This window comes from Scatophagus argus, chromosome 18 (assembly GCF_020382885.2).
Source record: "Scatophagus argus isolate fScaArg1 chromosome 18, fScaArg1.pri, whole genome shotgun sequence".
NCBI lineage: Eukaryota > Metazoa > Chordata > Actinopteri > Scatophagidae > Scatophagus > Scatophagus argus.
The window spans coordinates 3937121-3959861 of NC_058510.1; the positions used below are offsets into that span (position 1 = coordinate 3937121).

At 42.2% G+C, this 22741-nt stretch overlaps 1 protein-coding gene across 1 annotated transcript in view; it reads left to right on the forward strand.

Moving 5' to 3' along the window:
- The window catches only part of cntnap2a (contactin associated protein 2a), a 274377-nt gene that overhangs the window by 231958 nt on the left and 19678 nt on the right, over window positions 1–22741 (forward strand). Inside the window, exons 18-23 of the mRNA XM_046371619.1 lie at window positions 3763–3933; window positions 9189–9407; window positions 11675–11704; window positions 14545–14781; window positions 18999–19232; window positions 19775–19908. Of these exons, the coding sequence (XP_046227575.1) occupies window positions 3763–3933; window positions 9189–9407; window positions 11675–11704; window positions 14545–14781; window positions 18999–19232; window positions 19775–19908 (1025 nt within the window). The remainder of the gene's footprint in view (window positions 1–3762; window positions 3934–9188; window positions 9408–11674; window positions 11705–14544; window positions 14782–18998; window positions 19233–19774; window positions 19909–22741) is intronic.

Here is a 22741-nt window from a genome sequence, read left to right on the forward strand (position 1 = left end):
CATTAAAGTCCCTGTTGGAGTAATGTTCAGGCGTCCCAATACCTTTGTCTATATAATGTAGCTGCAGATTTTTCTTGATTACCGCCCTGATTCTTCTTTATTCAGCAGTATGTTAAACATTGGTCGCCAGGTTAAAGGATGTTCTTTTGAGGTTCACTATCTTAAATTTTGCTTTTTAACATGTGAACATGCTGTACCATGTCATGTACCAAATTGCTTAGTGATCTATCCGATAATTGCTGAGACATTTCACTCCAATCCACAAAGGTCAACTTCATGGCAGTGAAAAGGGAAAGGTTAGTGGGCCACCAAAATCAGCAGGATTTATCACGTAGGCACCATGAATATCTGGACCAAATGTCATGGAAGTCCATCCAACAGTTGCTGAAATATTTCACTCTGGGCCAGAATGGTAGCATAACGGATCAACATTGCCATTCATGGAGTCATGCTACTTGTATGGCTAAAACTAGAACTCTGAACATCTTCTGCAAGTAGTGCTGCATCTAATCATCATCGTCACAGCACCAACAACCAAGAGGATAAACTCTAGCTCTTTTTGTATGCTGCACTCAATCCTTGTGTGGATTCTGAAGTGTTTCAAATAGCAGTTTAATAGTGGTGTACTGGGATAGGATTTATTTGAGGCCACCACTGAGCAGCAGAAGACCATAAAACATTTGATCTAAACTTTGAAAGAAGAAAGAAAATGAATATTAATGGACCATTATGCTGTCTGTAAAGGAAATGAAGCGTATAACAATTGAGTAACTCGGCAACGGAGGCCACAGGCATCTTCAAATACATCTGAGATACTCTTGGCTAAGCCGTATTGTCCACCGTAGTGCACCACACAATGAGGAGAAGGGCATCCAGGAGAACTAGTGACAACAGGATTAGAATTTCATTTCAGGATATCACCTTGAGAACCAATTAGAGAATAATGGCTTGTTAAGAAAACCACTTTAGATTCCATTTGAAAGCTTCCTGCCATTGATGCACCCATCGCTAACATACTTTAAAGGCTGTGCTGCAAGTCTCCTACATATTAGTACATAGAAAATGTCTTGATTGCAGCACAGTAGGTTACATGACTGTACTGTCTGTCTTCTGAGGCTGGTCTGTTCCAGCCCAGGTGCTCCAGGTGTTCGTATCACCCTCATTTTATGAAGGTTTTGTGGCTTGCACATAATTTGCAGCACCTTTAAACGTGTTCTCAGGCACTATAGCTACTAGTTTAATATTTGTATCATCTCAGTCAGTCAGTCATTTATGTGCTGGATCTGTTTTTGAAACATTTGATAAACATTTCAATATGGGAGTGATAAATGTGCCACAGAGCCTGGCCAACCAGTTGCATCTGTGGACCTGGCACAGCAGCAGTTGGAGGTTTATGATTTGGCGGCCATGTTTTCTCCTCTAACCCTGTTTTCTTTCCAGCACTCAGTTTCTGACAACCCCCTAATTTGTTGTTCTCCTTTGCTTCTCACACCATGGATCTCTTTTGAGTTCCTTTTCCCTCTAAACTCCCACTTCCCTCTTTTGCTCTTGTTCTCTCTCCCTCCCTCTGAAGCGTGACTTGCCTCCTGGCTGTATTTCTATATCTTTGTGTCCTTCTTTCCTTTCTGTCTTTGTCAGTCTACTTTTTACTCTGTTGCTCAAAGCTATTAAGGGCTCATTCGGTGTATACAAACAAATATCACAACGTATTTTTCATGTCATTTATGGTTGTGATTTTGTTGCATTTTTTTGCTGTGAGGGTTTTGTTCATGACGTATACAGAAAAGAGAAGAGAGTAAATTTCTTTGTGGGTGTATGTGTGTGTGTGTCAGTATGACTAATTGGTTGTTTAATGTGAAATCGACATCACTTATTGAGCATCATACATCATACATCACCAACTGGCCCTGGTATGTCGTCTTGCTATGATGGAACATCATAGTAAACTGATAATTATTTGTTTCTGTGGCCTCTGCAGGCTCCCTCCTGTTCAGTCCTCAATTAACCCTGTTCAATAATTGGCTTGGCTTCCAGTAGAGAAATGAACAGTATTCCAACTTCAAACACACTAATCATAAAGACAGCATCAGTAGGAGGTCCTGTGTGTGTGTGTGTGTGTGTGTGTGTGCACTTGGCCACTATCTGCCCTTGCCCCTGGTGACAGGATGTGAGGCAAGGAGGAGAAAGGAGGAGCTCAGCCCTGTCACTGGGGAGCGCTTATCGCACTGAACCAGGAGACACACACACACACACACGCACGCACAAACTCACACAGATGCATGGACGCAGGTGAATACCTACACTTACACACATGCACTCAAACAAACACATGCATGAAACTGCGTGTGCATTTGCATGCACGAATGGGTATGAACTCACACGTGAAAGGAAGCAAAGTGGTGCTGAAGTGATAAGTCAATTAATTGATTAGTTGCTCGACATAAAATTATTAAGCAACAATTTTTAAATTATAGCAGCCACAGCAGTGAGTCAGGATCAGGCATTTTGAGGGGAAATAAGGCACAGGAGGAGGAGCAGGAGGATGAAAAAAGGAAGATAAGAATTATGAGACTCTCCATTAGCCAAACCAAAATCATCATTAAACTTATAGCCATGTCTGTAGTGCACACAGCTCAGAGCCTCAGTGTTTTCAGTTGTGACCCGGGGATCACCTGCCCTGCATGCTTTACATGTTTCAGATTCACTGATTGTTACATTAATCATTGGTTTCGGTCCGAACACACACTTCTTGAAGACAGACACACACACACTTGTCTCCTCTGCTCTGCTGTCCCTGTTCCTCCGGGGTTATGGTGGAGAGTCCTCTGAGGCATCAGAGAGATCTCACACAGCTGATACCACAGCCTTCACTCTTCTCCTCTTCCTCTTGCCCTTCATGTGCCCCCAGCTCCTCCTCCTTCTCCTCTTCCTCTTATCATCTGGCCTTTGTATGACTTTTCTCTCCCTTTTCTATCACTTCTTCAATATTCTGTCCTCTCAGCCATGCCTGGCCTCTATTCTCTACTTCTTCTTCCTGTTCTAGCCTTTCTCCTCAGCTGTCCTTTAAAACACTCTCCACTTCTCTGCTCCTCCTTCTCCTCCTCATCTTCTTTCCTCCCCAGCTCTTCATCCTTCTTGAGTGATAGGAGCGAGACAGAGACATGGCAAGGCGTGAAGAGACAGCAGAGAAGTCACTTCATCAACCACAGTCTGATAATTCATCAGCAGCTGTTTAACACGCTGCTACTTTGTCTTCATTAGCAGCTGCTGGTTTCACTTCATAAAAGTCATCAGAAAAGCTATTATCAAAAATTCCACAATACTTTGTCCATGCACCCTTGTCCCCTTCTCAGGTGCTCATTTAAGGAGAAAAGAAATGGTCTCTCTGTTAGTATGATATGATCACCCTCCTCCTGAATACAATTGAAGTTGCAGGAAATTACAGGCTGCTTTAAAATCTCTGCACAGAAATACAGTTTTAGGTGATGAAATCATTTTTACTGAGGCAATATTAAATGAGACACATTAAACAATGGACATCTGATAATAATGTATTATCTAGACTAGATTGATAGCTCTTTGAAATGAAACGAAAATGAATGCATAACCGTTTGAAATGAAACCATTTTGAAAATGAATTTATTTCTGCAGCTTATCACACCAGAGTGGGTTATAGTGTTTGTCGCGGTGCTAATGGAGGCTGCAGTGGATGTACGTGGGATGGCCTGGTTCAGAGCTGTGATGCTGTTTGTTTTTTCACAGACAACTACTGGAACGCTGCATCATTCACTACCCCATCATCCTACCTGCACTTTGCCACCTTCCAAGGAGAGACCAGCGCTGACATCTCCTTCTATTTCAAGACCAGTGCACCCTACGGCGTCTTTCTGGAAAACCTGGGCAACACTGACTTCATTCGCTTGGAGCTCAAATGTAAGATTCATCTGAGTGACCACGTGTGCATATGACTCATTTCTCTCTCTGTTTGTCTCTCTTACTCTTTCTCTCCCTCTGATTCTTTATCCAGTCTGGAGTCTAGTGTGAGGTTTAATCCAGCAGTCAGTCTGATAGCACTGGGTGCAACCTGTCACCACACACACACACACACACACACACACACACACACACACACACACACACTCAGAATCACATAGACACACAGACTGATGCACACAAGTCAATTACCTTCCTGATTATGGCGCACTATTTTGTGTGATTGCAAGAGAGAGCAATCATTTATTTAAGGTAATTGGTGTGTGCAATAATTATGTCCATTATGAACCTCTGTTTAACCAAATCACCCATTTTCAGGGATGACAAAACACAAGCTCTCATAAGCACATGCACGCACGCACACACACACACGCTCTCTCATTCTCGTTTTTCTGAAAATCATTCTCGCAAACAGGGGCTTTTAAATCTCTTAAAAGTTAACCCCAACAACCTTTTGAATCACAACACACAAATACATAAATTAAATTGTATGTGTTTCAGTGCTCAGTGTGGACTTGCATGCTATGAAGGAAATGGAAGAGCTGGTGACAGTGGAGAGCAGAACAAATACCTTGAAATGCCGAACAATGGTACAGCTTTGTGCCACCCTAAGTCCTTTCTGAGACGCATGATTAACATGCAGCAGGGTCCTGTGATCTTGTTCCAACAGTTCAAATTAACAACCCAGTAGCCTCAATGGTGCAGCTCTGATCAATAATGTTAAAATCTCGGGCTTCAAATTAACCAGTGAGCTACATTGTGATGGGGGCTGCTGGCACAGCATAGCTGTCAATAGATGGCTAATTACATTTCAATGGAATTCAAAGGGATTTGAACATTTGGTGTCAAACACAGTCGCTTACCACTTCCTGCTGGCGAGCCTGGCCCACCATTTTGTGTCAAAATGCCAACCAGTGAAAAGACACAAAGTCCAAAGATGATTCTTGGGCCAAAGTGCTGTCTAAAGCCATTACACTGAACTATGCAAGCTGGTATGAGGCTTAAAAGTTCCCAAAGCTTTTTATTTCTCTCCTAAGACTTTCTTACATCTAAACAAAGTCAAACACACACCTATACAGCACACACACTTATTCTTACAGGGAAAAAAAAAAACATGTGCTAACACTATATAGTACATACAAGTACACTGTGAAGTTTGCCAAAGGGGGTTGGTATTTGTCTTCCAAACGTGCACACAAAACACACACAAAGATACAGTAAGTGCCTAGTCTGTCATGGGTGCACAGCAGGCCAGAGGAGATAGGGAGCGTGTGTGTGTGTGTGTGTGTGTGTGTGTCTCCAGAGGCTTTCAAAATGCCCCCACATCGATTTCCTCTCTCCGCTCCTGTGCTATCATCTTGCATTTTGCCCCACAGCACACATTTAGACACACAGTTGCAAAACGACTTGCGTGCACACAAACGCACACTCACACACACAAACGCACACATAATCTCTGCCCTCTCACTGGTGCAAAAACTGTATCTGCTGCAATCCCGTCAGGGCATGAAATGACTAGCATTAGGCTAGAATAGCATAGCTGTGCCATTGCAGGAGCTCAACACACTTGCAGATACACACACACGCGACCTTGTAGAAAGCACACATTACTGTGACCTCGGCAGACTCAGGTGGACTCTCTAGCTCTCTGAATCTTAATTGTAAGAAGTCGGCACAGATACATGTTAGAGTCAGTGTTGAGGATGTTTTCAGAACTGCGTGAACTGCACTGGTAACAGGATTGAGGAGATAGAAAGGTTCCCTAAATGCAGCTTTTACTGCCGGGGTGCTCTGGAGCTCAGTGAAAAGTATGTATGTGCCATGTTTTGAGTCCATAAGGGCCTGCAAGTTCACTGATAGTCTTGCCTAAATGTTATAAACGTTTTCAGCCTGGGATCCAGATGAGAAATGTACTTTCCTACTGGAGACCAGGGCTTATGAAATTGTATTATTGCCTTTTTATGTGAAGAGCAGGCAGACACAAAGTTTACATCTGAAGTTTAGCAGTAGAGCAGTAGTTTGCGGAGCTCCAGTTTTGTAAAGTTTTCCGATGTCTTTCTGACTTATTAAAACAATATCTAATTATCTACTAAGTACAAAATCAACAAACCACCACCACTTTTTAAGACTGTTGTTCTCAAATGCGTCAGAAGTTAATCTTTATCTCACTGTGTGTGTTGTATGTACACACTAAGAAATACTCACTTGCATTGTCCGCATGCAAGTTTTTCGGTGATAAGCATAAACAAAAAATGTATTAATATTTGAAGGGCCTTTTTGTTACAAAGAGATGCTTAGCTTTTGAGAAGTGGCTTTAAATCTTGCTTCAGCATCAGTAGCAGCAGGTTTGCTGTGGCAATCTTGGCTTTGGCTCGCACTTAAAAGGAGTTTCCCCTCCTTAAAGGGGCCAGACTGTTCCAGCCGTCCCGCGAGTGGAAAACACAAACACGACAGGAAAAGGCTAAGAGACAAAAAACAAAGAATTAGCAAGTATAACAGGAAAAAGATCGAAGGGATAATACACAGCCAGCCTTCTGAAAATAGATGAGCGGCAAAATGAAACTTAACATTAACCAAACACACGCCCACATATGTGCGCACCCACACCGAGAGGCGATCATTCACACAAAGACACACACAATACACAATCTCGTTCACTATTTGTCATTGTTTGGTTGCGCTGTGCTGACGCATAATTTGGAACTTGGCTCGTTCAGCCCTCGTATTAAAAGAACAAATAGCGAAAATAAAAAGTTCTACTGGGGTTTCTCCGAACCAACATGCAAGTCTATCCCGCACACACACACACACAAAATTAGATTCACACACACATCAGCACTTATGACATCCATCACCGCTATGCAAATGGATGAGGCGAGCTCTGTGCTCGGAGGGCACTTTACTTTTCATTCCTGCCTGAACAGAGAATAAAAAACAAAGGTGCGTGGTATCCATCTTCCTTAGCAGTACTGGTAAGACAGCACACAAATAATAACACGCACACAAACTCACATGCCGCTCAGCGTTGCTATAGCAGTGTTACCTTCATGGCTTTGTTTCTAATGGAGTGTACTGATATATGTTTGGATTTCTTTCAGCGTTTAAAATAAGTTATGTCGCCCCTCCCTGAGCTGCAGACCTGCTCTGTGCACACACACGGCATTAATTCAGTTTACTAAAGCCTGTCAGAGGGCTTATGCTCTGTGTGTCACCGTGTGCACACGCATCTATTTGTCTGTATGCTGCTGTTGTGTGTTGGGGGTAGTTGAATATTTCTGCACTTTTTCAGATTTATCTGAGAGGTTAATGCACTCACCACATCCAGTAGGCTTTTGCTGAGGGGATTTCTGGTAATATTGTCGTCAAGGAAGAAAGTAAAGAGGGAGGGATGGGAAGGAGGGCAAAGTGAATGATAAGACTCGTAAGGGATGAATAAGGGAATGCAAGAGAGCAAGGAGTAGAAGAATCAGCTTTATTGGCAATATATATATTTTTACATACACACACTGAATTTGTCTTCTGCATTTGACCCATCCTTAGTTGAACACACACATGCAACACCCAGCAAATTACATGCAGTGAAACACACGGGAGCAGCGGGCTGCATCAAACGCCCGTGGAGCATATTGGGGGGTTAAGTGCCTTGCTCAAGGGCACATCAGCCAACTAATGGGGGGGAGCATTTTTCGCATTAATCACTCCACCACACCCAAATTTTTCCGTCCGTCCAATCACAAGCCGATTCTCCAACTCTCCAACTGGGCCACGGCTGCCCCCATATACGAAGAAACAAATGTACAAACAGCGAAGAAATTAAAGAAGGAAGCAATACAGAGTCAGGGAAGAGAGAAGATAAAGTCCGTGGACCAATGATAGAAAGGAGCAAAGAACGAAGAAGTGACTAAACTAGCCTAAAAATGTGCTGTAGGAAGGATGGAAGAATATGGGGAATGAAAAATGGTAATTAGATGAAAGCAATATAAAAAGGAGAAAACAGCCAGGCATATTGATTAAGCAAAGGGGAGAAAAGAAGAAAGCTCATTTCCCCATTGACCACTACATAAAATTATCCTCTCTAATATCTGAGCCTAATGAATCCATAATGAAGCAGTAACATATAGAGCTATGAAGTGGTTATCTATCATCTGAACGACTGTGGCACACTGCTGCCGATACCCACCATATGGCACCATTCACAGTGCATAGCTTGTATACAGCGGCCTCACAGTAGTATCAGACATTAAGAAAAGAGTCAAATTAGGCTTTAATTTGACAATTACAAATCATCTTTCCTGCAGCACAAAATGATTCTGTCATTGTTTTCTCTTTGTTGCTTCATTCATTTCATAGGTCAAAGCAAGAAAAAAGATATTCTCCATTGACAAGCATTCAGTGTGGATCTCTCATGCACACATAATGAGTATGTTGTCAGAAAATTGGGAATTCAAACCACAAATGTCTTGAAGTGCCACTCAGCTCTGACATTGATTAATATAAAGATGTATATTATCAGGTGTGTCTGGTTAGTAATGTCTCAGAGTTTTCTTTTAATATCTTGGCCTTGTGGAGTTTATTTGCATGTCTGGATCAAGCTGAGATAGACATGTCATGGTCATAAAACATAACAGTGCCCCCTGTTGGTCTGATGAAAAAAATAGCTTCTGAACTGCAGACAAACATTAAACATAATGACATTTCCACTTCCCTAATTCCCCATAACATATCCAAAACACATAGATACACACTTTGAAATTACTTTAAAATTGAAATAAATCATGCAGGATGAACAAGGACATCTTATTTTTTGCATTCATTTTTCACTCATTTTCCTTAATGTTTAACTCTTTCTCTGTTTCATCTCTCACTCTTTCGCTTTCCTCTCACCAACAAAACCAGAGAAACATCTGAAAGGTTTTTTAAAAAATAAAAAAACACACGGAAACTGCTGCGATTCAACTTTATGCCATGCAAAACCAGCAGTTTCTGGCATCTATCGACTGTCTGTGAGATTAGTCCCGTCCAAAGCTGTGGGCAGTCGTGTATTGCAAAGCTGAAATCTATACAAGCCAAATGAATGGCCTTGAAACAAATGAGCCATTAGATTAGAAACTGAAGAGTTATGAGAAAGAAAGTTGTGATGTTAGTTAAGAGTTCAGGTGAACAGGTTCTTTCTTTGTCTCACACTCCTTCTGCAGCCCCTCAAGTCGTCTCCTTCTCCTTTGACGTCGGAAACGGACCCGCGGAGTTAACGGTGCATTCGGCCTCACCCCTCAATGACGACCAGTGGCATCGCGTGATGGCTGAGCGAAATGTCAAAGAGGCAGTCCTTCAGCTGGATCAGACGTACCGGACGTCTCAGCTTGCTCCTGCACAGGGACACACACGGCTAGAGCTGTTCAGCCAGCTCTACGTGGGTGAGACGCACGCACACACACAGTCCAAACCATCAACAGAAAATGTGTGCAAGAATGACTCACGTACACGCCACTGATTGCAGTTTGAACATTTAATATCCTCTTTGCATAGGAGGGACACTCAGAGAGACGAACACGCCATAATTACTTAGCTCTTATGTGTGGAATGCGAGTGCCTAAATACATATCATTCATGTAATTGGATGGAATTAAAATAGTATCCGTGCTGTCTGTATTTCCAATAATGCCAGCTTCAGATGCAGACGTCCGTTGCGAGGACGTCTGATTCTTTCAGAAGTTAGAGATCTAGCAGCCTTTACTGGAAATTACTGGTTTCTGTCTTAAGAGGCTTCAGTCCAGCTTAGCCACAGCCAGTACTAATTAATTTAATGATAATCCAGCACACAGACACACATGCACACACATATATACGGCCATTTCACATTTCCGGATGTGCACACACGTGGACACGCGCACACATCTTCGGAAACTCATTCATGTAAGTTAAGACTGAGCCTCTGTGATGGCTATGAAAGCGTGTGACTAAAACTTTATTCACTTATGCTTTAGAGGTCATTTCTGTGACTTTATATTTCATCTTTTTATTAAGAAACTATCTTTGCACAAAGAGGATATCAACCTTCTAAGTTTCCCTCTCCCACACACATGCGCTCTCTTTCATTTACCAGGCAGATCAAACCCTGAACATCACACTAATTATGCCTGCGTTTAGTTAAAGAGTTCTCGGCTTGTTCCTCATGGTTTCATCTTCCACTCCACGCGACGCCTCTCAAGCTCATCAGAAGTTCAAATGGCAGAAGGTCTGTCCAGTTTTCTCCATACGCTGTTGCTTCCCTGTTTCCTCTATCTTTTGTGCTGAGCCGTCAGTGCTAAAACAGTTTTAGGGATTTGAGGATAGAAGGAAAAGTGCTGAGCCGGATCACAGAGTTCCTACTGTCTCATGGAAAAAGTTCTGCCCAAAGCAGATTGTTCCAAATTCCAATCAGGCGGCATCCCGATGTGATAGCCTTAGCCTCCCCGATCCCGGTTTATAATTTCATCGTCTCATCACTTTTGCTGATTTGAACGCTACTGAAACATCCTCACCTTATCATGTCCCAATTTGCCTCTCAGGGTATTTGTACTTTCATTTAGTGAAATGAAAGGGGCGAGAAAGGTTTTGTCGCTGAGTGACTCACGGCTATGAAACGGGGAACGTAATGACTTCTAGATAACGCCTCGGCCATCATCTCATTTGCATGTTTGTATTCTGGCTTTTCTGTCAGAGGCAGGCAGGAGAAGACTCGAGCCTGCTGTGTGTGAGAAACATGGGAGATGATGGAAGAAAGAGGGAGGCAAAGAAAGACTTGTGTGTATCAACAACCACAGAGGGGACAGCACCTTCTCATATCTGATCTCTAATCCCTCTTTAATCCACATTTGAGAATTGCTTTGAGAAGTTACAGCGTAGCACACAGGAAGTGACCCACCAGCTAAAGGGAAGTGGTTTAGATTTGGCCTCTGACATCCAGAAAAGATAGAGATCCCTTTGTGTTTGATCGAGAGATTTGGAAAAGAGTTGGGAGAGCAGGCATCAACATCCCGCAGGCATCAACATTTTGTCTGAACTCGCCTGATTCTTCCTTGTAACATCCTCTGCTACTTCACACGTCTCTGATTGATATTGATGTGGCTTTTTGAAACCGGTGAAGTTTGGGGGGGAAAAAAACGCAAGCCAGAAACCTGGAAAGAACATAACAAAAAAATGATTAAAAACAAAGATGTGTTTGTATGATTTCACAGAAACAGACAGTAGGGAAAAGGGAGCTTTATTTCTCTCACCTTGTTCTCATGTCTGTCTCTGTATCATCTCCTTCTCTCTTTCTCAATCAATATGCTCCTCATCAAGCATTTGATTGCTTTGGTGTTTACTGCACAGTGGCTCATTTGCTCTAATGGCCGTGAGAGTAAATGTTATACCATCAGCCTGCTGTCATTTACTCCACGCTGTTAACTTTTAGCTCCCCGATTCATTTCATACATGCACATAAATCTTCACATTTTATTCATGTAATGCCACCATCTGTTCTTTAGATTTCCATCTTGATTAATGCTCACATTTTTTATGATTTTGCATGTTTTTTTCCTCAGTTCTCTCATGTTTGGATTGCCTTTCTTTTGTGTGCACTTCTTCTTTTTATTATTTTCTTCATGGATCAACATCTCGCTTGTTGCTGCTCACTGCACGTGTGCGACGCCTGTCACAGGGAAACCAGCCTCGCTGACCTGCCAAGACAGTAGGTAACATTTAATGAGTACAGTGAAATGTCTCTGTGACACTGATAGAAACATAACAACACAAATCACCTGCAGTTTAAAAGCAGTGTGTTTAGCAGTGGTGATTAAAGTTTAGCCACGTTCAAGCTCCTCGAATGTTTTTCTACTTTTTAATTTATACTCTGTGTTAACACACTGGTGTGAGGAATTACTGTAGTCTCAAGCTTGTTGCAATACACAACAACAATTTCTATGCAGGGATCCATCAGCAGCAAACCCATTATGGACCTTTAAGAGAGAAAGAGTCAGCAAAAAAACAACTTTGCTGTAAACCAGCAGATATAAAGCACTGGGCTGGTAAAATGGGATCTGTATGATAATATCTCCCAGCTGGAACTTCTGGTAGGTCAGGAAAGGCTTTTGAAATGGCATTTTGACAGTATGAATCTCATCTGAAACCAGCAGAAATGGCATCTTAAAGTAAAAACCCTACAGTGTACAAACATTGTACAGAAAGCCAGAGGACAAACGACCACCCTATTAACCCACTTGTGCACCCATAATGGAAGAAAAGCAGTGCAGCTTATGTGCAGCCTGTTGGTATAAATAAGTATTTTATCTGATGGTTGGATCAGGCATAAAAGAACAGTTTGTATACATATGCGTGCATACTGTGTGTGCATTCCTGTAACTGTATAGAGTACTGAGGTGAATACTACAGGGGTATTAATTAGCTTAATAATACTCAGTAAATCCACATCATCATGCACACACACACACACTTTTCCTTTAAGTGTGAATTTGGCTGCGTATTGTGTGTGTGTTTGTGTGTAGTATGCATCCTGATGAACATAAAGTGTGGTCTCATTAGCACATCATTACAGGTTAAGAAACCTCTAAGCCACACACACACGAGGTCCATAAATAAGGAGGTGCAAACACCTGCTACATATGTGCTCAGCTTTTATTGCTGCTGCTGTGCCTGAACATCTGCATCAGTGTCAAGATTTATGTCTAGTCGCTGATGTGTGTGTGTGTGTGTGTGTGTGTGTGTGTGTGTGTGTGTAGACTGACCAATACTTGATTTTAAGGCCACAATTTAATAAAATAAAATATGTGATACTGATATAGTGGGGCAGTCGTGGATCAGCAGTGGATCGCTGGTTCGATTCCCCATCCCGGTGTCCATGGCTGAGGTACCCTTGAGCAAGGTACCTAACCCCCACTGCTCCCCGGGCGCTGCACGCAGTTGCCCACTGCCCCGGGTTTGCTGTGTGTGTGTGCACGTCACTTGGGTGGGTTAAATGCAGAGCACGAATTTCGTTGGAGTGAGTTCCCTCCAATGACAAAATATGTCACTTTCATCTTTCATCTTTCATATATCAGCGACTTACGAGATACCATCAACCTCTTTGTCAAATTTGGTTGCAACAAAGGATGATATATGAACTTTAAACTTAATTTTCAAAGGTGATAGCAACTGTAAATATAGAATGAAAATGCATTGGAAATTTAATTGTAAGTGATGACAGATAGATAAAGATATGGAACAAAGTATATTTTCCCAAACACTGCACAGCATTGAAGTTAGTCAAAGTTCATTACTGACTTCTGTCGGTATCAGTCAGTCTCTCAACTATATGCACCTGTGTGTGTGTGTGTGTGTGTGTGTGTGTGTGTGTGTGTGTGTGTGTGTGTGTGTGTGTGCGGTCGTGTGTGCCTGTCTGTGCATGCGTACGTGTCCACCCTGGTCTCCACAGGCCTCAGAGCCCGCTGTCTGTTTAATCAGAGACTGATTTAGACCTGAGTAAACAGGTGGCAGAAACCTCCAGCCAATCAGTGGTACAAAATAGATTAATTAACAAGTCTACTAAAAGTCAAATCCATAGTGGGAATGGAAAGTGGAGGAAGCGTGTGAAATCCTAGCTGCATCCTGATATGTGAATAATGTACTGCTGAAGAAAATCAAAGCACATGTATTAGTGATTATATCTGTGTGGCTAAGCTCGCAGGTGTGTGTGTGAGAATACAACTGTTGAGGGAGGGAACTCTGTATTTGTGTGTGTGTGTGTGTGTGTGTGCGTGCGAGAGACAGAGAGAGATTGTCCCCCCTTAAATGTCTTCTGGAATGGACGCTTCTCTGTAATTCAAAGGATACAATTGAGAGGTTTTAATAACTAAAACTACTCCTCGACTCTTGTTAATGATAGCGTGGATGAGTGTGTGTCCGTACTCGTGTGTTTAATGTAACCAACCTCCGCGGGTGGGCTTATGTACATCTGAATCTATACCTGTGGGTGTATGTTTATGAGCGTGTTTATTGCTGTAGTCATTTAGGTCCACATTAATCTCTTTAACACTCCCACCCTGTCCAAGTTAATGGGTAGTTAGACAGTAATGATCCAAAGCTGGAATGACAGTGGAAGCATTTTAGAGGAATGGCTATTGACACCCCAAGGCTAAGCATTAATGCTTATATTGACTCCTTCGAGTCAGGTGCGCTGTGTGTGGTGTGTACTTGCCTGTTGTATGAAGCCTACGTGCATTCATGCATCCATTTGCGTGTGAGATGTTCATTAAGACACAATGGTCATTAGGCTGTTTTAATTAGTGAAGAAATCAAATGAGTTGAAGGTTGTTTCAAGAACGGCGTCACAGTCGGAACAATTAACGTGACATCAGTGGCTTCCTCCAGGCGTTAGGATATTAACGGTTTTAAAAAGAGATTAAAACAGCCTCTTGCAGTCAAAATGACTTCTGTGACCCCAGCTTCCACTCATCCTCCCCTCCTTCTCTTTATTTGTTTTCTTTCCTGTCTCCCGATGTTGCTACACTGATGCCACCTTCCCTCGCTCCTCAGGTGCTGCAGGGGGGCAGAGGGGGTTCCTGGGCTGTATCCGAGCTCTGCGGATGAACGGCATTACCCTCGACCTGGAGGAGAGGGCTAAGGTCACGCCTGGGGTCAAGCCCGGTTGCCAAGGCCACTGTACCAGTTTTGGGATGTACTGCCGCAACGGAGGGAAGTGCGTGGAGAAGTACAACGGTTACTTGTGTGACTGCACCGCTACCGCCTACGACGGCCCGTTCTGCACCAGAGGTGAGACACATTTTAGAAAAGACAATTTCAGTCTCTGACTGAATAGGCAGATCATGCAATTATAAATGTCACTAAAAGTGTGCTGCTTTTCATCTTCAGAATTTTAATTGCAGGACAAATCTCATTCTTTCAGATGTTTTTTAATGTCAGATTTCATTTCCCTTTTTGTCAGCACTGCAGGGTCTTTTTTGCAATTCCCTTCAGTATCTCACTGTGGCAGAAATCTGAATGCTTTTTCCTTTGCATCCTCATGAAACTATGTTATCACTGGCATAGTAACTCTTCAGTTCACAAAACCAGAGTCTAATGGCAGCAGGATTGCTGCTGGAGTAGTTATGTGTCAGTGAGCTTCCTTGCCTGACAGCCCACTGTGATTTTTGCTGCACTCTGTGATTGTCCTCACTTCCTATTCTGTTTGGAGCTTCTTGTGTTAAAAAAAGCATTTGGGCTTATGATAAAAGGCATCGATTGAGAGCGATATTGTGCTTACCCACCAATTCTCCCTGACTTTAGAGTGCACTCACTTAATGATAAAAGTGTGCAAATACAGAGCTGAGAGATCAAACTGAAAAACAAAATGCAAGTCACTTCACCAAGCTGTGGGTAAGTTTTTGAAGTTCAGAGATGCAAAATGTCACGCTGTAACGCTGCTCCTGCGCTGTGGCATGTTGCTAAAACATCATTGTTGTTTCACAGGGATTCATTAGATACAGCATTAAAGTTTGACTTCCCAAAACAAGTTTTCATAAAATGCTCTGGGGAGAAGAGCAGCAGTGCCGTCAGAGGCTTTCTGCTAGCTCCCAGAGTCAGGGAGTTGATCCCCGACACGTGAATTAATTTGTTTCCTAAAGCTGAATAGTGTTTTTCCCCTGTGCTCATGACAGGGGGGGTGACAAGATGACAGAAAAGCAAAGTGTGTGTCTGTGTGTGTTTCTGTGTGTGCCAGGGAAGAGGGTGACAGTGTGTGGTGATATGCGAGTACAAGACATGAGAAGACCTCCTCTGAATCCTGTCATAACCAATCAGGCATTTCAGGATTTAGAGAATAGAGATTACTGTCTGTGCGAGGCTGTGTGTTTGTGTGTGTCAGGAAAAGAGAGGCACAGAAAGGGGGAGAGCACACCCTTGTGTCTGCTGGTTTGTGTGCACGACTCTCCTCTTCCTCTGCTGTCTGCTTTCTTCCTTTTCCTCTTCGCCTTCCTCTCCTTTCTCATTTCTTTTCTCTACTCTACCTTGATTCTCTTTGCACTACGCTCCTCCCAAAAGTCCTTTCTTTCCTGTCTTCTCCATCCCTGCTGTTCTTTCCTCCTCTCCTGCCTCTTTTCCTCTCTTTTACCTGTTCCTCCCTTCTGCCCCCTCCCCCCATCTCTTAATTTCCTCCTCCTTTCTTCTTCTCTTTCCTCGTTTTTCACTCTTTCCGATCCAAGTTTTTGTTTCCTCCTCACCTCTTCCCCCTCCTCATTTCTGCTCCGGCCTTCTCCTTTGTTCTCTCCTCTCCCAGTTGCCCCTCTCCTGTTTTTCTCCCCCCTCTCTCTCTCTCTCTCTTTAATCTCCCTCCTTTCTCTCCTCGTTCTCCCAGCGAGTGAAAAATGCATGAAGCCAGCCATAATTGCATAGTGCATTTCCATTGTATCCATATTTACACACTGCTCAGGGGACCCCACAGTATTATTATTATACACTCTCATTCTTTTCATGCTTTTCGGCCCTTGAGGGTCACAGTGTGCACATGTACATACATATATACGGACACACGCACAACAAGCACGCACATGTACATACCTGTAGAGGTTTGCATGCCTGCACAAAATCCCTTTCCAAAATAGCTTCACACGCTGACATTAAACACATACCCACATGAAGAGTGCCTGCCCCGGAGCAGAGTTTTCTCATTCCCTCTTATGCTTCCAGACAATTGTGTGTGTTGATGCTGAGGTTCTGGGCACACAGTCAGAGTCTCTAGTCTTGTTTTCTCAGCAGGGCAGAGAAAGCTCCCACGGGTTGGGAGATATGCAGTTAGACACCATATAGTTTGTGTGTGCTAAGATAAAAAGACAAAATGTAAGAATATTAAGCTTTTAAATTGAAGATGAATGCAATATTGAGGCCAGTTGCAGAAGCTCTTTGCAGAAGTTCCAACTTAGCAAAGCCCAGTTACAATGTGTTTGTTCAGTGGAGATTTATTCACCACTTAATTTTTATTTATTAATTTATTTCATCAGGTTGCACCACACAAACTTGTTACATCAGTAAACACTAATTATTAACGTAACTGACAAAGCTGACATTAGCTTTGACTTAGCTTTAGCAAATTGGCCAAAACAGCTAAACCAATAAAAAACGTAAATAAAAGCACAGCAGTGACCTAATAATGCTGCTGTCGGTTAACTAGACACATTTTGCTCACCGTCTAAATGAAAAGTAGGTTAAAATTTTGTCTCGTCTTCTAAAATTGTAGTTTTTGAAAGGCGGCTCAGTGAACCGAATGTCAATGCTAATGTTAGCTTGCTGCACATGAAATGGAAGACATATTCACATGTTTCCTCTAAAAGAAAAGGTAGACAGAGACTTCTGATGCTGTGGATATTGGTCATTTGCTTTTTGTTAATTTTTAGCTTTAATTGTAAAATGGGGACAAAATATGACCATGGATATGATCTGAAGGAGTTTTTAAAAACATAATTATTTTAACTTAAAACTAAAAACTGTGATTTTTGGAATTTTATGATGGAAATGTTTAAGACACTTCTTAAATGTTAATGGTGCAGAAAAATTGAAAGTTATTAAGAACTTAGCCTGCACAAACTTTGGGTTGGATTTATGAACAGCAACCTGATCCAGGACCTGCAAGTGTGAAATTGAAACTGCAGCAAAATAGCCAACGCTGTATCCCCTGTGTTGGACGCTTCTGAACATTAGAATGACAAGAGATTAAACAGTAGGCCATATGACGTGAGGTAAAAAGCAAACTTTCTTCATCCTTCATACATAGATATTGAGGCTTGTTGTGTTTATTTGTTTTGTAACCGATTTAAGGAATTCAGAGAAGCGTGCTGCTTTTTGTCTGATTGTAGTCTGATTCAGTTAATACCCGGCAGCGTGGATCTCGGCAGACTGTGAACAATCCAGCCACATCAGAAAACAAAGTGAAAAGCAGGCTATTTGAAAACTTCACAAGCTGTCTGCCTGGTTAACACAGAACAATTGGTAAAATGGCTCTCTCCAGACCTCCAAAGCTTGAAACTGTATCAGTGTGCAGCAGAACAGAGGATAAAATTGTGATGCAGCTGAGTGGAGGTGAGGTGTTGCCTGTAGACCAGTACCAGTCAGAGAACTTACCCATCCTCCAGCAATAAGCCTTCTATTAAATTTAACTAATGTAGCTTGAAGTATTTATTGTATTGTGTCCAGTGGGAGACGATGGGTGAAGTGAAGCTTTAAAATAAGACACATAAATGTGTGCTCTTAGCATTCTTCACTCATATTGAGTATAGTTACACATTTTCTCTGCCTCCACTTAGGGACAGCAAACATGTCTAGAATTACTCCATGGCATTTACACACACACACACACACACGCACACAGCCTAAGGCTCGTTGCTTTCCCTGCAGCCAGTCTCTTTCATTTCATGCACACTGTGGCTTTTATCTCCTTTGTATCTGATACGGGGACATTGTGCCTGGAAGCGCATGCACACACATAAACACAAACAAAGAGGATGACACAAGTGAAGAAAAAACATGATCCCTTCTTTTCAACACTTGATTACAAGGATCAATAAGACCCCTGCAATGGCTGGAATATGCCATTATGTGTGTTGTACAGGTAAACAATTGTTTGGTCTCAGACGCTGGAGCACAATAATTTAATACCCACTTTACCACACCTCATGAACACAGTCATATTTATGCATGTGCTTTCCTCTGCTGCCTGTATAATGTCCATCCTGTCCTGGCTTGAGTTTATGATGGCTTCCCTGTGGCTTCTTTCTGATGGAAGGCATTTTATCATCTTTGCTAGTTTGTTCATTTTATCTTTCTTTCACCCTTGCATTTTTATGCTTTGATGCATCTTTTGTGATTTTTGCATCGCTTTATCGCATATGTTAATTCTGCTGTGTTGTGGCATAAACACATCAGCAGCATTCATTGCATTTGTTTATGTTCACTTTGTGTGTTTATACTTTCTGTCTTATTTCTTCTCTTATTTCACACAGATGTCGGGGGTTTCTTTGAGGCAGGAACGCTGGTCAAGTACAACTTCATGCCCGAAGCAGTTGCAGGAGCCAGCAGGGACACAAAGATCCTGACAAACCAGCTGACGCCACATGAAGTAAATCTAACAAAGGAGGAAGTGGCCTTTAGTTTTAGCACATCCAATGCTCCTGCTATTCTGATGTACGTCAGCTCCCAGACGCAGGACTACCTGGCGGTTGTTTTAAGGCAGAATGGTAAGATGCACACACACACACACACACACAAGATCTGTATGTGGTTACTCACTAATGACAAGTCTGCTTGCAGAAATGCTTGTTAGTGTTGCAAAGTACATTTTTAAAGGCTCCCCTTGTAGCTCAGTTTGTGGAGTTCTAATAATCTCCAAAATATCTTTCTCAGTCAAGTGGCCTCCCACTGAGCAGCTGACAGTCAGAGAAGTGCTTTGATGAAAACTACTCTGAATTTTACACTGCCATCTAGCGTTTCAGCAACCGATGTGCACAAACACCACAAACTACATAACACTTACTTCAAAAGGAAAACTCCATTTTGGCCTTAAGTGTTTGGTTCAGTCAGAGTGGTTTTGGAAGAAAAAAACAATTATAATTAACAAAATGAATAGAGAATATGCTTTTACTGCCACTGGTTGAGAAACAGCTGGAAAATTGATTTTATTTATTTATTTATTATTTATTTGTGGAGAAGTGAAAAAGAGGGGTGTTGGGTACAAATGTGAGGTTTCATCCAAACAGACTGCTGACCTGTTTGTCTTCAGGTTCACTGCAGGTGCGCTATAACCTGGGAGGTCTGAAGGTGCCATTTGCTATAGACGTGGACCAGCGAAACCTGGCCAACGGACAGCCGCATAGCATTAACATGTCCCGTATCGATAGAAGCATCATCATCCAGGTGCAGACCACACACACGCCGCACATCCAACCAATGTCCAGCACCCAATAAACTGTATGTTTCAAAATCCTACTTACAAGCAGCCAAGGAGTGGTGGTTGGAGTGGGATTGCCATCAAGTTTCATGCCCACACAAAACTCACACTCACATACTCAGCCACAAATACACAAGCAAGCGTTAGCTCGATGGCTTGCATTAAGTCGGTGTCCTGCAGTGTGCTGTTCTGTCTTCTGCTGTGATGAAACTGCTTGTCCTCTGCCACTGTTAATCCACCTCCAGTAGACAGCCTAAGTATAGCAAAAGAGAAAATGCATCGATCTGTGTGTGTTTTTATGAGTGCATGCTGTTGTGTGATTGTGGCTGCATATACTTGTGTGAGTGAGTGTGTCTCCAGGGTGGGTTGTGCTCTTCCTAAACAGCCTAATGCAGATCGATACAGCCGAGCCTCAGTCAGTAGCTGTCAAGGGTCCAGAGAATTCAGCTGAACTATTACATACTTTGTTCTGGACTAAAGTTCTAAGATTTGGCTGCAGGCTAAAATTTAAGGAAACCACCTGTAAAACATAGTTATTGAATGGATCCTGGTCAGAATTAAATTGTAGTTGTATTGACAGTTTGCTGAGAAATATGATTGCCTTGTATTGAAGTTTTGAACATATTGATCATGCACACAAACATTTCTGTTCTCCAGAAGTGGTTGCGTGGAGCACTTGTGGAGAGCAAAGACTGTAACATAAATAGTGGACAGACGTGCTGTAATGTCACCCATAGGTTTAAGAGGAGCTGTTTTTTTAAGCTGTAAACGTGTTTGTTTCTGCTATAAAGCTGGACATTTTAACATGGGTCTTATGGGCACCGACTCATTTTGGAGACAGTCTCAAGTGGTCATTCGAGGAACTGCAGTTTTTCCCTATTGGTTTCATTTTTCAGCCCCAGAGGTTGGGAAGCTTGACATTAACCAGAGCTGTTGTCTCACCTTTTCTCTGCAATATTTCTGAACCGTGTGGAGACCATGTGGATAATTTTGTGTGAACTTGCTGTTACTGATGTTCCAGCTCTTTGCTTATTCGTCTTATTCGTGGTATTTTCATGGTCATATCAGTACATAGCTGAAAAAAGTAAAGAAATATGCAAGATAAAGCAGATGGGAAGATAATGTAGATGAAGTAACAAATCTGTTTATTACCACATCATAACAATTATGATGATCAAAAAGTATGAACGCGAAGAATGGAAATACTATATATGAATCACTATATGTTTGCAGGCTATTTAAATCAACACATTTAGAGCATACAGACAGAAAGTAAATGAATAAATATGTAGGACATGCATCTAAACTTTATAATAAAGGTTCACTCCGTTCACTTGCAATAGTCTTAGAAGACGAGATCCTATATAGAAGTTAGTGGTGTACATATAATGTGTAACAGACAGTGAGTATACTGTTTGTTGAGCTTTCTAATTCTGGCTACAGTGGTCAAGATGTCCCCCTCTGCTGAGATAATTGCAGGTCCAAGGTGAAATGAAATGCTGGCCATAATGAATCAGTGCACACTTGCAGACCTATAATCAGTGCATTGCATCTGCACATGGAGCTATGACCCCATCCATACTGGAATCTCATCGCCGACATTCAGGCAGCGCAGCGGAAAAAATCCGACAGCAAAGAAAATTAAACTGAAACATTCAACGGAAATCGTCCTCATTTTCTGAGCAAATCACATCCCACAGCTGCTGATCACCCCAGTGGGAGCAATTGAACACGACACATCTCTTTTTTATTGGCACAGAAAATGATTGGAGCAACCGCACTATTCTTTCTCATCACACGCACACGCATACGTGCATGCACACACACTGTCTTCTTTCACTGGTTGATCACAGCTTAGTTGTGTCTAGATATTGATGTTCATCCCAGTGTTCAGGTTGTGACTGAAATATTAACAATCAAGCACATATCCCGGGTTAACCACCACTCCCCATGCTTAGGCTGTGTCCTTTCAGTGCTTTTGTCTGTACATGATACCTTCAGCGCTTAAATATTGAAGACTGTTTTGAGAATTAAGAGAAACACTGGTGGGCAGAGTGGATTTAAGGAGAAAAAACACTGAAATTAGCAAGGGGGCTGTGAAGGAGGGATGGTGAGAGAAGTTTCTCGATAAGGCATGAAAAGTGGAGCCAGACGGTGTGCTAACGAAGATAACTTTGATGAATAAAACTTTTTCCTCACTGCCTCAGGGCTTGTTTCAAGGTACAAACATGCACTTAATATCCACACGCAAACAGATGGATGTGCATACCAACAGACATGCACACACAAGTGAGATCTTGTTAGGTCAACTCACTGCAAAGGCTTCACACTGCGAAATCAGCATTATTCAGTCTAATTCATCTGTCATCTCCACCTTCCTCCTCCCAAAACTCCTTCTAGCTTCTTATACCCTTTAGAGCTTTTAGTAGCAGTTTATTTACTTCTTGCCAGAAACCATGACTGCAGCTCCATTCACACCAATCAGTTGTGAGGACATGGGGGACATATTTGCTCAAAATGACAGCAGCAAGAGAGACGCTTAGCAAGACCAGGGAGTGAGAAGGTGTTGAATATCTCAACTGAAAGCAGCCATATCTGTGAACAAAGGTTCACATCACTTGTATGTGTTATAAATTTAATTCAGTTTAATTTAATTAAAGAGTTTGGTCTAGACCTGTTCTAATTGGAAAGTGTCATGAGATAACTTTTGTTGTGAATTGGCGCTATATAAACAAACTGAATCGAACTGAAATTGTATGTGAGCCCACCTTTCAGCTCAGTGTCCTGGTTTTCCATCCT